A 15,581-nucleotide genomic window follows, 5' to 3' on the forward strand; every position below is an offset into this window, starting at 1 on the left:
CTTGATAAACTGTTGTTTATATGGGATTATTTATTTTGTAGTCTTTATAAATTTGGAAATTAAAATGTATAATTAATTTTAAGTCGTGAACATAATCGATATAAGAGGAAAGCTTTTCACATGAAATCATGAAAAAAGAACGTACGGGCGACAATTGTCGCCCATTTAAATTATAAGTATCATGTCTTTTTTAATTCTATAAACCAACATTTTATTCGGTTATTGCAATTATTATTTTACTTTACAGCTCATCAAATTTTGAGTTTAACGGGAATAAGTTTTGAAAGAAGAAGCGTTATTGTAAGTACAAAGTACCTGCTTAAATTCAGATATTGATCAACATTTACATCAATATTTTTGTTTTTCTACAGGGATTTGTGGAACTTACTGTCGTTCCCCTTAAGGATAACTTACGCTACATTCGTCTAAATGCGAAGCAATCGCGAATATATAGAGTGTGCTTAAATGATCAATATGAAGCAAATTTTCAGTACTTTGACCCATTTCTGGATATATGTCAAGCCGATCCAAATACGTAAGTTTTTCAGTTATTACTTTTTATAGTAAGGTAAAAAGAGACTAAAATGGAAAAAAAATTCAAGAATGATAAGGATAGTGAGCAAAAAACATAGATTGACTGTGGCAATATGGAGATGTAGAATAATTGATGAAAGAGTGTTCCTGTGACTGTATAGTTTATCTACTAATAAGTTTTTAATAAGATTAAAGAATTATCCAATACAGTTTAAATTATTGACATTAAAAACTGCAATCTGTACACAGTATGAATGTTATTGGAGAAAGCATTTGATATTAAAAATGCTGTTGTTTGTAGTCTTAGTGTCATATCCTGATTAACTTTCTATCAAGGTACGAATATTATTTTTATTAGATAAAATGTCAATTCGCTTGCTAACTCTGTTAGATAGTAAGAGCTCTTCCATCCTAATTATGTGATTGCTATCTAATATCCAGATGAGTAACTTCAAGTATACTCCTCTTCATAGCTAGCTGAGTGAATAAGCATGTGGGCAAGTTTCTCTGAAGGATTAAGTCTGAAATGAGGTGGTCTGACAAAGAACTGAAGTTATTGACCTAACACAGTGGATTGTAAGCTGAAGCGGCAATATCCTGAGAGGCTTGGGGATTCCTATGTCCAGCAGTGGACAGTATGTTATAGGCTGATAATGAAGATGATGATAATGATGATGTTTAGATGAATGGTCTCTTTTAATTTTGACTCTTAGTGATGAGTTGTTAAGGACTATATTAAGCATTGGTTTTAATGCATTCAGGAAAGTGAAAAATTCAGCATTATGAATTTCATGCTTTTATGACATGGCTTAGTATGATGCATTTGTCATTTCATAATTTTTAAATACTAGATCTTACAACTGTAATTTATGTGGCTGTAATCTTTACTTTCTTGGAAATAATTATTATAGGAGATCACTGGAAGCATTCTCTCAGTATCATTTAACTGCAGCACAGAAGACAGACCCTGATCATAACTCAGGAGAACTTCACATTCAAATACCTGAAGAAGCAGCTCACTTAGTTGGTGAAGGCCGAGGGCTCAGAATTGGTATTGAATTTTCACTTGAATCTCCCCAAGGGGGCATGCATTTTGTTGTACCTGAGGGAGAAGGTACTTTGACAGAGGTAAGTGCTACAGCACATTATTTAACTGCAGTATTCCAATACAGCTACTGCTGCTGTAGTCTAGAATAGCACTACCCTATATGTTCCCATGAGTTTGGTAAAAGATGACTAAAACAGTTTCTGGAAAATGGCCAGCAGTTTTTTTGAGTATTATATCAGCACATTATAATTGCTAGTAGGCTTTTACCAATTTTCTGCTTAGGTCTATCAAGTAATTAAGCATTTGAAGAGAGAGACAGCCAATATAATGCGATTTGAGATTTTGATGAAATACCTTAAACTTAGTGGTTGCATTCATGTTGTTTAATCTATGGACCCATATTGTATAACATCCTTAAAATACAATTTAACTGAAGCCCCCTATAAGAATGTACAAAAATATGCATGGTATATTATGCAGTATTTGAAAGCTGTAAAATTATTGTAATGACTCAGTATCCCATTTTTTGTCATTATATTAAGAACTTGTGGATGTCTTGGATGGACACTTTACAGTTTTTTGTCATCACAGATGATCATTTTGAAGTCTTCTTTAAAAGTAGTTTTCTTATAGTAAGTAGGATGTTAGTTATTAAAATGCTTGTTGATAAATTTAATATATTTTGTTAGAAATCAGCGCACATGTTTACGTATGGACATTCTGCTCGACTATGGTTCCCATGTGTGGATAGTTTTGCTGAGCCTTGCACTTGGAAACTGGAATTCACTGTTGATGAATGCCTCACAGCTGTTTCATGTGGAGAACTAGTCGATGTTATTTATACACCTGATCATAGGAGGAAAACATTTCATTATTTAGTGAATACTCCAGCTTGCGCACCAAACATAGCGTTGGCTATTGGGTGAGTTTTTATTAATTTAGTAAAAGTATGCATTTAAGGAACTGTTGTATAACAAAACTGGACTTTATATTTAAAAAGTTATGTGTGTACTTAAGTTACTTATCTCTGATGTTATTCATTTATTTACCAACTTACAGTCACAATATTTATTTGATTCATAAATACCGTTTTATTCTTAAATCAAACATCTATATCAATATCTGCAAGAGAAGAAATTGTGTTGCGGAAACTCTTAGATATTAAGTGTATTATCTACGGCGGGAACTTTGTCATATCCTAAAAATTCACTCTGATCAGTTTTCCTAAAAACATTAAAAGAATTATGATTTCGAAAAAGTCCATGGTGAGGTTTTCATGTGGGTATCGCGAGCCTTTTTATAAGATCTGAAATGCTTTTATGCTTTATGAAAATATTTTTTTCAGACCATTTGAAACTTATGTTGATCCTTTCATGAACGAAGTAACACATTATTGCTTACCAAATTTGCTACAAATATTAAAGAACACCGTAAGATATTTGCATGAGGCATTTGAGTTCTATGAAGAAACATTATCAACTAGATATCCATATCCCTGTTATAAGCAAGTTTTTGTTGATGAGGTAAGTCTAATTTTGAAGCCAATTTTATTGGTACATTCAGTTAATTATCAACCTATTATAATAGCTTTGTAATACTGTGCACTTGAGTATTTGGCCAAAGTTTAGCTTTTTATATTTCCAAAATCTATAAAATAGTATTCGATAATTAAAATAAAATAATCAAAGTGTATTCGAAAATGTCCCCAAAGGCATTTTTTATATTTTATCAAGTACACTAAAAATATTTAAATTTATTCACATTTTTAAATTGTAGTGAATGCTGATCAATTACTATTACAAAGAAGTTTTTGGATTTCATGCAATTACTAATAAAATAAAATAAATCAGCTAACGCGTAATTCATAGTTTAGTGTAAACAGGCAACCAATCACTCTAAGAAAAAACCCAAAGTGGAAAGAATAAGTATACAAACAATTATAATTAACCATTTAAGTTAAGTTGGTGGATTAGTAGTAGCATAGTAGCTGGAAACTAATTAGCTTTCGTTTTTGGAAACTATCCTGACAGATATAAGATCCAGTCACAAATGCTTAGTGTAAAATTTTTAACAATTTTTATATTTTTCTATAGACAGAAGATGACGCAACTGCTTACACAACTATTTCGATATTAAGCACTCACCTTCTACACTCGATTGCTATCATCGACCAGACTTACATCAGCAGGAAGGCAATGGCACAAGCAGTGGCCGAGCAGTTTTTCGGTTGTTTTATAACTATGCAGAACTGGTCAGATCTGTGGCTAGCAAAAGGTATACCTGACTATTTATGCGGACTGTACTCCAAGAAATGTTTTGGGAACAACGCCTATCGGTATTGGATACATCAGGAGTTGAAAGAGGTAACGTTTAATATCAAATATAAAATTTTAATGTCTAACAAACAGGTATTTGTGTAATGTTGTATGGTAAGATGAACTAAGATGTATATATTATGTATATATTTTTCACTGGTGGTAGGACCTCTTGGGAGTCCACACGGGTAGGTACCACCACCCCGCCTATTTCCACCGTGAAGCAGTTATGCGTTTCGGTTCGAAGAGTGGGGTAGCCGTTGTAACTATACTGAGACCTTAGAACTTATATCTCGAGGTGGGTGGCGCATTTACGTTGTAGATGTCTATGGGTTCCAGTAACCACTTAACATCAGGTGGGCTGTGAGCTAGTCCATCCATCAGCATTAAAAAAAAATACGCATCAATAGGTATGGTAAGGCGTAAATATATAGTCATACATCCTGATTAAACTGTAAATAACTCATATGTTCCAGTTCAAAGTAGGGTATTCATTACTATTTACTTTTACCCAGTTCTCAGGACTGTGGTTTTTGGAACTGGCAATACAGTTTATTTCAACTTTCAGTAGGTGTGTGTGTGTACCACAAATTGAAATAAAAGATTGTATATTAATATTTTTTTATTTATTGGCTTTGTAGGCAGACGAGCATAAGGCCCACCTGATGGTGAGTGGTTACCGTCGCCCATGGACTTCAGCAATGCCAGTGGCAGAGCCAAGCCACTGCCTACCGTTTAATACTTTCTAATAATAAAAATAATAATAAATTAAGAACAATAATTATTACACCACTGGAGTTGTTCGCCCCATTGGGGAAAGCTCCAATAATCACTAAATAGTTAATCCCTATGAAGGTACATTTATACACGTTATCATCATTAAATTGGGCTCTACAAATCGATATATATATAATGTCTTGCAGGTGATGGGTTACGAAGAACAATACGGCGGTATAGTCCTAGACCCGTGGCAGCCGCCCGCTAGTGGAACCAGGATTGAACCCAATGTCTTCTATTTCCCCGTACGCAATGTTCATACCATGTCGCCGCGGTATATTGAAGTAAGTGTACCGTTTTCTAATACATTTTTATTGTCAATTAATGTAATGGCCTAATGAATATATGAATTACTAGCGACCCGCCCTCGCTTCGCTTCGGAAACATTAAAACACACATGAAACCAAAAAAAAAAAATTCACGGATAATGTCGGCTTCTAATGGAAAAATAATTTTTCAAATCGGTACAGTAGTTTCGGAGCCTATTCGAAACAAACAAACAAATCTTTCCTCTTTATAATATTAGTATAGATAACATTAAAATGTCATTTCACGTTTAACATGTTTTGTTGATTGTAATATCATAATACTGGGTGTTAGGAGACCGCTTTCGAAAATGAAGACAGACGATAGTACTAATGACACCTTTGATGATTGGACGGAAAAAAAAATCGATCCTCATTAAAAAAAAATGTGTTTAGCGTTTTTTAAACGTTTTATTAGCATTATTTACGCTCCATCACGTTAGTACAGCTAAATGAAACGAAAGTTTCATAAAAAATACAACTATTTAAAAAAACCAGTAATGAAACACAAAATCAAAAACAGCTGATGCTTGGATTAACGAACGCCCCGGCGCGGCGTTTCTTTTACACGCACACCTAAAATTATGTTAATAAAAAACAGCTCATACAAATTTTCAATTGTCACAATGTTTTCAGGTTATGCGCAAAAAATCTCATTTGGTATTAAGAATGTTGGAGCAGCGTATTGGACAAGAGCTCCTGCTTCAAGTATTTAACAAGCAGTTGGCGTTGGCCACCAATGCGGCCAATACAAAGATCGGGAGTGGGCTATGGGGCCACTTGTTGCTATCGACCAACTTGTTTGTCAAAGCTATATTCACGGTGACTGGTAAAGATATGGCTGTGTTCGTCGATCAGTGGGTGAGGACCGGAGGGCACGCCAAATTTCAGTTGACATCAGTCTTTAATAGAAAAAGGTAATAAATACATAGCAACACTGGCTTTAAAAGTTATGAGTTGGTTTATGATTGAATGATGACGTTTTGAATATTACAGTGTTTGTGATCATGGATGAGAATTACAACGAAAAAGTATAAAATGAATAAGATATATCACAACGAAAGTGGTTTACATAGATTCAGCTCTGTTATCTTTGCATTTCAAAATAACCTAGATTTTTTTTAAATGTACGTTCATTAATCTAGAAGTGATTAAATTTAGAAAAGGTTGAAAAGGCATGTTTGTCTTTATTGAAAATCGACAACAAACAACAATATTTACTTCTTTTTGTTCACTTTATCACACTAGGTGGATCGATACAGTTAATTTTTTTCTTCTATTTCCTTCTATCAGCCGTCAAGCTCAACACTCACCCTCTCTCTCTCTCTTATATCGTCATTGACACACCCAATGTCTTTATCGGTTGCCCTCTTCCCCCTCTACCTTGCACTACCATTTCCATACAAATCTCCTAGTCACATGCATCTTCTATTTACGCATAACATGTCCATTTCACGCTAACCGTTCGCTCTTTAATTTGTTGATTATCGGGGCTACTTTCACACTTCCTTTACATTACATAATTATGTTAATTATAAATATAAATTACATTTAACCACCCGGTGAAGATAAAGTTTTTTATTTTTTTATTTCTTAGGTGGGTGGAGGAGCTCACAGCCCACCTGGTGTTAAGTGGTTACTGGAGTCCATAGACATCTACAACTTAAATGTGCCACCCACCTTGAGATATAAGTTCTAAGGTCTCAAGTATAGTTACAACGGCTGCCCCACCCTTCAAACCGAAACGCATTACTGCTTCACGGCAGAAATAGGCAGAGTGGTGGTACCTACCCGCACGGACTCACAAGAGCTCCTACCACTAGTTAAAAAGTTTTGTTATTATTTTTTCAGGAACACCGTAGAACTTGAGATACGACAGGATTGCGTGCACGAGCGCGGTATACGTAAATACGTGGGTCCCCTGCTCGTCCAGCTGCAGGAGTTGGACGGTACATTCAAGCACACATTGCAGATTGAGAATACGGTGGTCAAAGCCGATATAACTTGTCACAGCAAGAGTCGGAGGAATAAGAAAAAAAAGATTCCTTTGTGCACAGGAGAAGAAGTAGACATGGATTTGTCTGCAATGGAGTGAGTATGAGGGCTTAAACAACATCATTAAACACGCTTTATCTAAAAGTTACAAACAAGAGTTTAACTTATATTCGTTTGTCTAATAGACGACTTTAATAATGGTAACAATACAATATAGGTTTTTTAATGTACATAGATCAATATAAAACATATATTAGATTGATCCAATTAATCCCTTACATCTCAAGGTTCACCGTGTGATGTCTGTGTGTTTCGGTAACCACTTAACATTAGATGGGTTGGCAACTTGTTCACCCAACAGTGCATTAAAGACATGATTACGGCTAATTTTAAAAGTCTCATCAAAATCAGTTCAATATATTTTTTTGTTCACACTATCAAAATTAAATGAACAAATACAAAGTAATCGGTAATTTAGTGCATCATAAATATTATTGTTAGAAAATGTAATATTTTCAATATACAGACACACCGGGAGTTTTTGTGATAGCTTCAAAATATTTAAAACATTGTATTTACTTTTTTGTGAAGTTACCTAAAAAGGGCAAATAATTTAGTAGAGAGGGTTATTCAGATCTTTATTTAAAACATGCCTATTTTTAAATCTTCAAGCCGAATTAAAATTAATTATATAATGTAGCAAACTGTTAAGAGTTACCCTACTCTTGAGTTGATAATAGAGATGGAATAGTATTTTTTTTACAGTAACCATTGTCGTTATTTGCAGCGATTCTCCTGTACTATGGATTCGTCTGGACCCGGAGATGTCGTTACTGCGTAGCACTATAATATCGCAGCCGGACTACCAATGGCAGTACCAGCTACGTCACGAGCGTGACGTCACCGCGCAGAGCGAGGCCATAGACGCGCTGCACACGTTCCCCGAGCCGGCCACGAGGAAGGCTCTCACGGACACCATTGAGAACGAACAGACGTTCTATAAGATACGGTGTAGGGCAGCACATTGTTTGACAAAGGTGAGGTTGATTTCTGCATACCCTCAGATTTTGGATTGTAGTTTAATATGTCGATAGCTCGGAGCTAAGTGACTATGGTTCTATTCTCAGGCCGCTACCAATTTTTGTGTTTTTTTTTTACGTAACTTATCTCTGTATGTTTGTGTCTCAATGACTACTGCTCATAGACATAACGTGAATGCTGCCACTGACCATGAAATATCTGAATTGTATAGTACAACGACTGATTAAATTATGGAAATGATTGTTTGGCGACAGATATCGTGGGCAGGTACAGGAACAACGTACCAAAATAAAAATGTATTGAATTTTTTTACGTGATAACGTCTTCTAAATCGACGAACACCGGTTACGCGCACGAAAAAGTGTTACGTTCTGCCTGAGTATGAGCGTGCAAGCGAGAGCGCGGAACAGGCGATAGAGAGGCACGATCGGCCCAAGCGTTGGCTTGTGACACATTTATCTCTATTCGCGCGTGACGTCAGAGCTAGCAGTTCGACCAGTTCTCAGTAGAAGAAGGTTATCACATAAAACTATCGTCCCTAATTTTATTTTTCATTAATCAGGTGGCGAATGCAATGATAAGTTCATGGGCGGGTCCGCCGGCGATGTTGACGATCTTCCGCAAAATGTTCGGTTCGTTTTCCGCGCCGCATATAATAAAGCAGAACAACTTCGACAACTTGCAGCATTACTTCCTGCAGAAGACTATACCGGTCGCCATGGCTGGTACGTAACGCGTTTCAGATGGACCCGTAAAACAACATTCTGATATTTTTAATAGAACTTCAATTAAGCTTACTCCATTGAAATAGTTCAAGATTTTTTTTCGTTATGATTATGGAGCTTGTACTCCCAATTATGCAATAATAATAATAACCGAATAAAATAATAAATATGCCGTTGACATTCCGAAATGAATTTGGCTTTGAAAATTTACTCTCACAGATAATGATCAAAACGCAGTGACAACTGAAGACGACTGAAGCAAATTTTCACTAACTATTATGAATATAAACTCAAATATTTCGGTTTCAGGTCTCCGGAACATCCACGGCATCTGTCCACCGGAAGTCGTGAAATTCCTCTTAGATCTCTTCAAGTACAACGACAATTCGAAGAATCATTTCTCCGATAATTACTACAGGGCTGCTTTGGTGGACGCTCTCGCTGCCACGATCACTCCGGTCATATCCGTGCTGCAACCCGTTAGTATGAGAAACATATCTATAGAATATAAGTCTAAGTTTCAGAACTAGGCGTTCAGTTTGAAATTAGAAAAATTACTATTTTATTCATTCCTGCACTGGGAACTCGCATGCGCGATCGAAAAAATCTTGGAGGCCATGATCCTCGCCATTACAATAAAAGCGTTGTATATTTTTACATAAAATATTTAATGATTTTATTAGAGCCGCTTTTATGTTATGTATTTTATTTTTATGTTTCACTTATTATGTATGTAGTACTTGAACCATTGTACCAAGTTTCACTTGCGGACTAAATAATAATAATGGTTGGTTCGAAGTAAGTATCAGTTGAATGGAATATTTAAAATGTAATCAACTGACCATTATTTTTAGTAAATGTATCTTTTTTATTTGATTGGTGTTGTGAATTTTAAGTATGTTTCAATGATACTATGTACACATATGGATTTGTTGTTGTCTGAAATAAAATAAATCATTCATTCATTCATTTATTTAGGCGTCCTAAAAGCTGGTCTGCTATCTATCACTATGAAGTTATTGAAGTTAATTTAGAATTCCACGTCACACAGGGCGCGCCGATAACGGCGGACTCCCTGTCGGCGGACTCCAGACTGGTCCTGGAAGAGATAACCCGGGTCCTGAATTTGGAGAAGGTGCTGCCGTGCTACAAGAACACGGTGACGGTGAGCTGCCTGCGCGCCATCCGCCGCCTGCAGCAGTGCGGCCACCTGCCCAGCACGCCCATGATATTCAGGGCCTATGCGCAGTACGGACAGTACATTGGTAATTTGTGCTTCCATAATTTTTCGTTGGTGTGTTGCATGTCGCGTGACGGTCGGCCGCGGTGTAGGGATGAAGTGAAAGGCGCTCGTCAGAGCAGCCAAAGCCAATATGGCGGCGCCTATAGTTCTCAGCAGATGACCGTGTAGTGTATAGACTGTTACTCATTTGTGCCAGTGCTCCACGCTGCTTTGTTTGTTTTTGTCAGTGTTTAATATAAAAAAAGTTTCACTTTTACCGTGGTTTCATAAATCCACACAATCCTTTTTTATTATACATGTCGGAGAAGCCACAATTATTAACACCATCGTCAGACATCGTAGGGGCGAATAGGGTGATCGAGCTAAGATAAATAATATTGAATACACCAATCACGTTTGTCTTAGAACAATTTAGAAATCTTCTCTTGACGTTAGCAAACGAAAACTAATGACAGCTCTTAGGACGGAGGCACGGCTCTTCAAGAAGGCTGGATGGTAAGTGTGATAACGTCTATGCTCCTTCATCGGCTAGGCTCTGTCGTAGCACGAAGTTAGCCGTGTTCCGACGATACCGCAATCGTGCTGCCATCTCTTGGGAATCGTGCTGCGTTTCGTTTTGCTACCTAACTAATGACCGCCACCGACATATAGTTGAAACAAGAGAACGTGACGGTCTTCACATTGTTGTATCCTTGTTTTTCAATACAAATTCCTCATCTGATAAAGTGGCTATCAGTAAGGGCGAATTTACATAACGAAATTATTAGCGTGAAATTAATTTCGTGACATTAGTTTTACCAACAGTTTCACGTATCATTTAATATTTTCGTAATGCATGCATTAATCTCATGAGTGCAAATAAGTTTCGTGCCCTGCGCGATTTTTTGGTGAAATTAGTGTCATGCAACTAATTTCATAGTGTAGACTCAACGTGAAACTACTGTCGTGAAAGCGCCGGCGCTGTGTGGATGTATGTATTTTTAGCTCGCGCGCGCTTCAGGCGTTGAAAATGGCAAACCAACGATGAGTACACATAAAAATATACAATTGATTAATGAATATCAGCGACAAGAGTGTCTCTGGGACCCGAAACACCTACAGTAAAAAAATAAAATTATCTTCACTCATTCGATAATAGTTTTTATAGCTCTCAGGATCTTCATCTGCTAATTCAGAGACTAATTTCGTTGCACCTAAATGCCTGCTTGTTAACCATCCTCGAATCTACCAAGGTCTTTTTTTTCTTGATAGTTTTTATAAATTTATACATAAGTATTTCTTTAGTTACATTGAATATAGCATAATATAGCTTTGATGCTGATGGCGCCATGGTTACTGCGATACTGTGGATTTCGCGACACTAATTTTTTTACGAAATTACTTTCGCACATATGGAAACTACTTTCGTGAAACTGAGTTCAACATGCATGACACTAATTTCGTAATGTAAATTCCGCATAAGTCCAATGAGTACGGAAGGTTTTAGATAATGAATGATACGTTTGAATGAAACCAGATGTGCGACTGGCGGCCTTCGAGTGCCTGGTCGAGTTCGTCCGCGTGGACGGGAAGCCGGAGGACCTGGCGTCGCTACTGACCGCCGTGGAGAGCGACCCCGACCCGGGCGTGCGGCACGGCCTGGCGCGCCTGCTCGTCGACACGCCGCCCTTCGAGCGCGCGCAGAGGCACCGCCTCGACTCCGAGACGGTGGTGCACAGGTAGGTACCCGTGACGCGTTCGATGATATTGTTACACGCTTAGGATTCGGGATAAATAAAATTTCACGAAAGTACAACTTAAAAACTGTATTCAACACTTAAAACACTTCACAAACACTTTTAAACTCTCAATTCGCTTCTTCCGCTTCGCTTCGAGTAGTTACGATTACTGACTGACTGCGCGCCATCCCTACAACGCTTTTATAGCGGATACCTCATCCCTAGAATCATCGAGAATATTCTTCACATATCTAGTCGTAGTTTCCGTTATCTGCCAATAGATGGCGTTGTAATTCTCGAGCATTCTGGATCATTCGATATTCGTTCGACTATTCGGCGATAGATGGCGCTATTCTTACCGGCGTAAAAATATCATACCTAGAGACATAATCACCGGGTAGTCCGCGCGGGTAGGTACCACCCCCCTGCCAATTTCTGCCGTAAAGCAGTAATGCGTTTCGGTTTCAAGGGTAGGGTAGCCGTTTTAACTATACTGAGATCTTAGAACTTATATCTCAAGGTGGGTGGCGCATTTACGTTGTAGATGTCTATGGGCTCCATCAACCACTTAAAGACAGGTGGGCTGTGAGCTCGTCCACCAAACTAAGCATTAAATATTTTTTTTTAACTGGTAACACCTGTAGCTTAAAGACAAAAATCGTATTTTTTCACAGAATCTGGAACAATATAAACAGTAATTTGTCGAACGACGCTCGTCTCCGGTGCGACCTTGTGGACCTGTATTACACGTTGTACGGCGCTAAACGTCCTATTTGCTGTCCGTTACCCGAAATACAAGCGATGATAAAGCAGAACCATCAAAAAGAACGAGAACGCCTCGAGAGGGAACGAGAAAGGGAGAGGGAAAAGGAAAGGGAGAGGGAGAGACAGAGCAATCTGGAGTTGAAGCCCGTGATCAAACAGGAGATTGATGACGTAAGTTAATATTTAGATTTTTCTAAACAGATTTGAGTTTTTTTAATGTAATTGGTAATTATATTTTAATCAATACAAAACGACTTTAAGTCCTAAAAATGTTTGCCATATTGTTCAATATTTATAAGTAAAACTAGTGAAAGCTGAAGATTATATGTCAGTGATTTAGAGTTATAAATAAAATACACATTGATAACTATATCTGCTTTCGTCTCTGTTCTGTAATATTTATAGGTGAAATACGAATCGACGATTGGTCCAATGACGAGTACACCGCTATTGGACAATAAAATGGACATCACAGATGAGAACGTGCTTCCGGTTCCGCTGTCCAGTATCAAAGAGGAGGACGTGAAGGTTGACGTAACGACAGTTTCCACTGAAATTCCCTTAAGAGTTTTTAATGTAAGTCCTCGTTTTTAACCTTTCCTTTAACTGTTAGGACTATTGAACTCCACCTCCTGATATAATATTGTGTCCCACCATTTATTATGTATAACTGAAAATAAATCCAAATTTTGCGTGTTATCACTACATAGTATAAAACAAAGTCGCTTTCTCTGTCCCTATATCTGTCTGTCCCTATGTATGCTTCAATCTTTAAAACTACGCAACGGATTTTGATGCGGTTTTTTTTAATAGATAGAGTGATTGAAGAGGAAGGTTGATATGTATAATAACATCCATTAAATAGTGGAGAAATCAATAATAAATTACAGTTTCCGAAGCGAAGCGAGGGCGGGTCGCTAGTTTGACATAAATCACTGCGTTTAAAACAAAATTATTAAAGAGCTTTTTCAGTCAAAATACACAGGTCACAAAACATGGTTTTATACATATGTATATGCAAAACTGAACTCCTGAATAATGAATTTAGTATTCCCATGAATTTAGTTTTCAATGAAGTTCTCCAATGAATTTAGTTTGAATTTAGTTCTCCAATGAATTTAGTTTTTCGTAATATCATTTCATCTCGCTTAGCTTTTATTGCAGTTATTCTGAAGTCGAAATTAATACGTTGATTGAAAGCGGTGAAACTTTTCCGAAATGTCTATTGTCTGTTTATTACTAAAATATTTGATTCGAAGAAGCATTTGTAACCACATTAAATAATTTATCGAATATAATATAATATTATACATAATAAAAAGTAACTTTAATTGGTTCAGAGGACCTATTGATTTTTCCAATTTTTCTACAGTTGAGTTTTAAATTTGTTTTAAGTGATGCTAGAGAAGCGAACATTGTAGTGCATACACTTTTTGTTACATATTTTCATTCAGTTCGCAATACTATAAAGAAATTGAAAAAAAAGGTTGTTTTTAGTGCTGTTAATACCCAATGTTTTCAGTAATGTTTGTATTTTTTTTAATGTTTGATCACCAGTTGATCTTTACATTAACCGAAATGATACATAACATTAATAGTATTTAAATTTTTCTATGACAGGATGATTCGAAACGAGAATTCAGTTCAGATAATGCTGTGGCTCTGCCCGGTATCCCGGGGACTTCGGGACCCATAGGCTTCGAACCCGGAATGTTTAGACCCCTGAAGGATGAGCTCGGTGCCCCTAAGGTTGGTTTTAGCTATTAAGTGCCTGGCGAGAAGTTCAATATAATGTTCACTTTCGGTGGTGATGAATGTCTTTCGATTTCTTTAAGGGTAAAGCTTTCTTCAAGGAGTAATTCTGTACAAAAAAAAGTATCGAGTATCGAACCGGATAAGCTTGATGTATGTCGTACAAACAGACTTCTTCGTACTCAATTTTATAAAAACAAAAATATTTTCCAAGATGAGCTGACGCACTATTCCGTAGCCTATAGTCATTGAAGTCTGAAGCTAAGCAATTACCGGAACCTATACATAGAATGATTGTGGATACCGTACATGTTCGAATCGGAATGGGTGATTGCTTCGCGATAGAAATAGATAGATCGGTCAGCGTCAATGCCAATACTAATTTATGGTTTGAGTATAAATAGAAAAATAAAATCCAAATTCAACGACAATCAATTATAGTGGACAATTCCCAAAATAGTATCAAATGGAGATATTATATATATTTATAGCCTTGAAAAATATATTTTTTTGTATTTAAAAAAATAAAGTATTTTTGTATTTTTTGTATTTTTAAAAATATAATACACGAAGAATATAATCTGTTGTTTATAGGCAAAGAAAAAGAAGAAAGAGAAAAAGAAGCACAAACACAAACATAAACACAAGCACAGCAGCAAAGATAAGTCTAAAGAGCACAAGGACAGGTCGTTGCCCCCGAGCCTGCCCCTCGGCACCGACCATCTGAAGATTAAAGAGGAGACCCGTGAGACTCTCAGCTCTTTCAGCTCGAGTCAAAGTCCCTCTGAAGATATCTCCAGCACGCAGGGCAATATGAGTTTTTGAAGATTTAAATTATAGAAGATAAGATTAATTGTAATGAGTGCTGTAGATTGGGGGAAATAGGGACAAATCTGGGATGTCACAATACTTTTGTCAGGTTGTTAGAGATATAACTTTGTTGAACTGAAAATGATTTTTAATTAGTGTTTAAGAATATTAAATAGTTTAATGTAGTCATAAAAGTTTTGTAATTCATTTAAAGATGTTAAAAAGTTAATTACCTAAAGTTAGGTACCTACCTAACAACAATAGTGCCAGCCCTATCGAAAAACTATTGTCCCCATACGTAACCCGATTCACCCCAATGCCTAGGTGAATAAGGACAAGTGTATTTTGTAACTTTTTATGATTATTCTTTAATAAACTGTATCTTAATGCATTATAAATGAAAATTTTAACTACCGGAACCATTATGATCTCCGTTTTATTAATATAACTACAAAAAAAAAACCATAAAAATGTCGAATTTAAAGAGAGTCCCGATTTTCCCATTTTACGGTATGTAAAGTTTAATAATAATAAAAATGAAAACGTTAATGTA

The 15,581-nt window shown here is 36.5% G+C and overlaps 1 protein-coding gene across 1 annotated transcript; it reads left to right on the top strand.

Moving 5' to 3' along the window:
• Positions 1-18: 18 nt before the first annotated feature.
• Taf2 (TATA-box binding protein associated factor 2) lies at positions 19-15,581 on the top strand. Its single transcript, XM_028174603.2, has 19 exons — positions 19-172; positions 246-300; positions 372-535; positions 1,446-1,662; positions 2,272-2,504; positions 2,928-3,105; positions 3,676-3,945; positions 4,821-4,958; positions 5,616-5,896; positions 6,831-7,070; positions 7,762-8,011; positions 8,578-8,740; positions 9,050-9,219; positions 9,792-10,005; positions 11,500-11,701; positions 12,376-12,637; positions 12,872-13,042; positions 14,087-14,215; positions 14,813-15,581. Exons 1-19 carry the CDS (start codon positions 129-131, stop codon positions 15,041-15,043), a joined length of 3,612 nt encoding a protein of 1,203 aa, XP_028030404.2. The 5' UTR covers positions 19-128; the 3' UTR covers positions 15,044-15,581.

This window comes from Bombyx mandarina, chromosome 10 (assembly GCF_030267445.1).
Source record: "Bombyx mandarina strain Sakado chromosome 10, ASM3026744v2".
In the NCBI taxonomy this organism is placed as follows: Eukaryota; Metazoa; Arthropoda; class Insecta; order Lepidoptera; family Bombycidae; genus Bombyx; species Bombyx mandarina.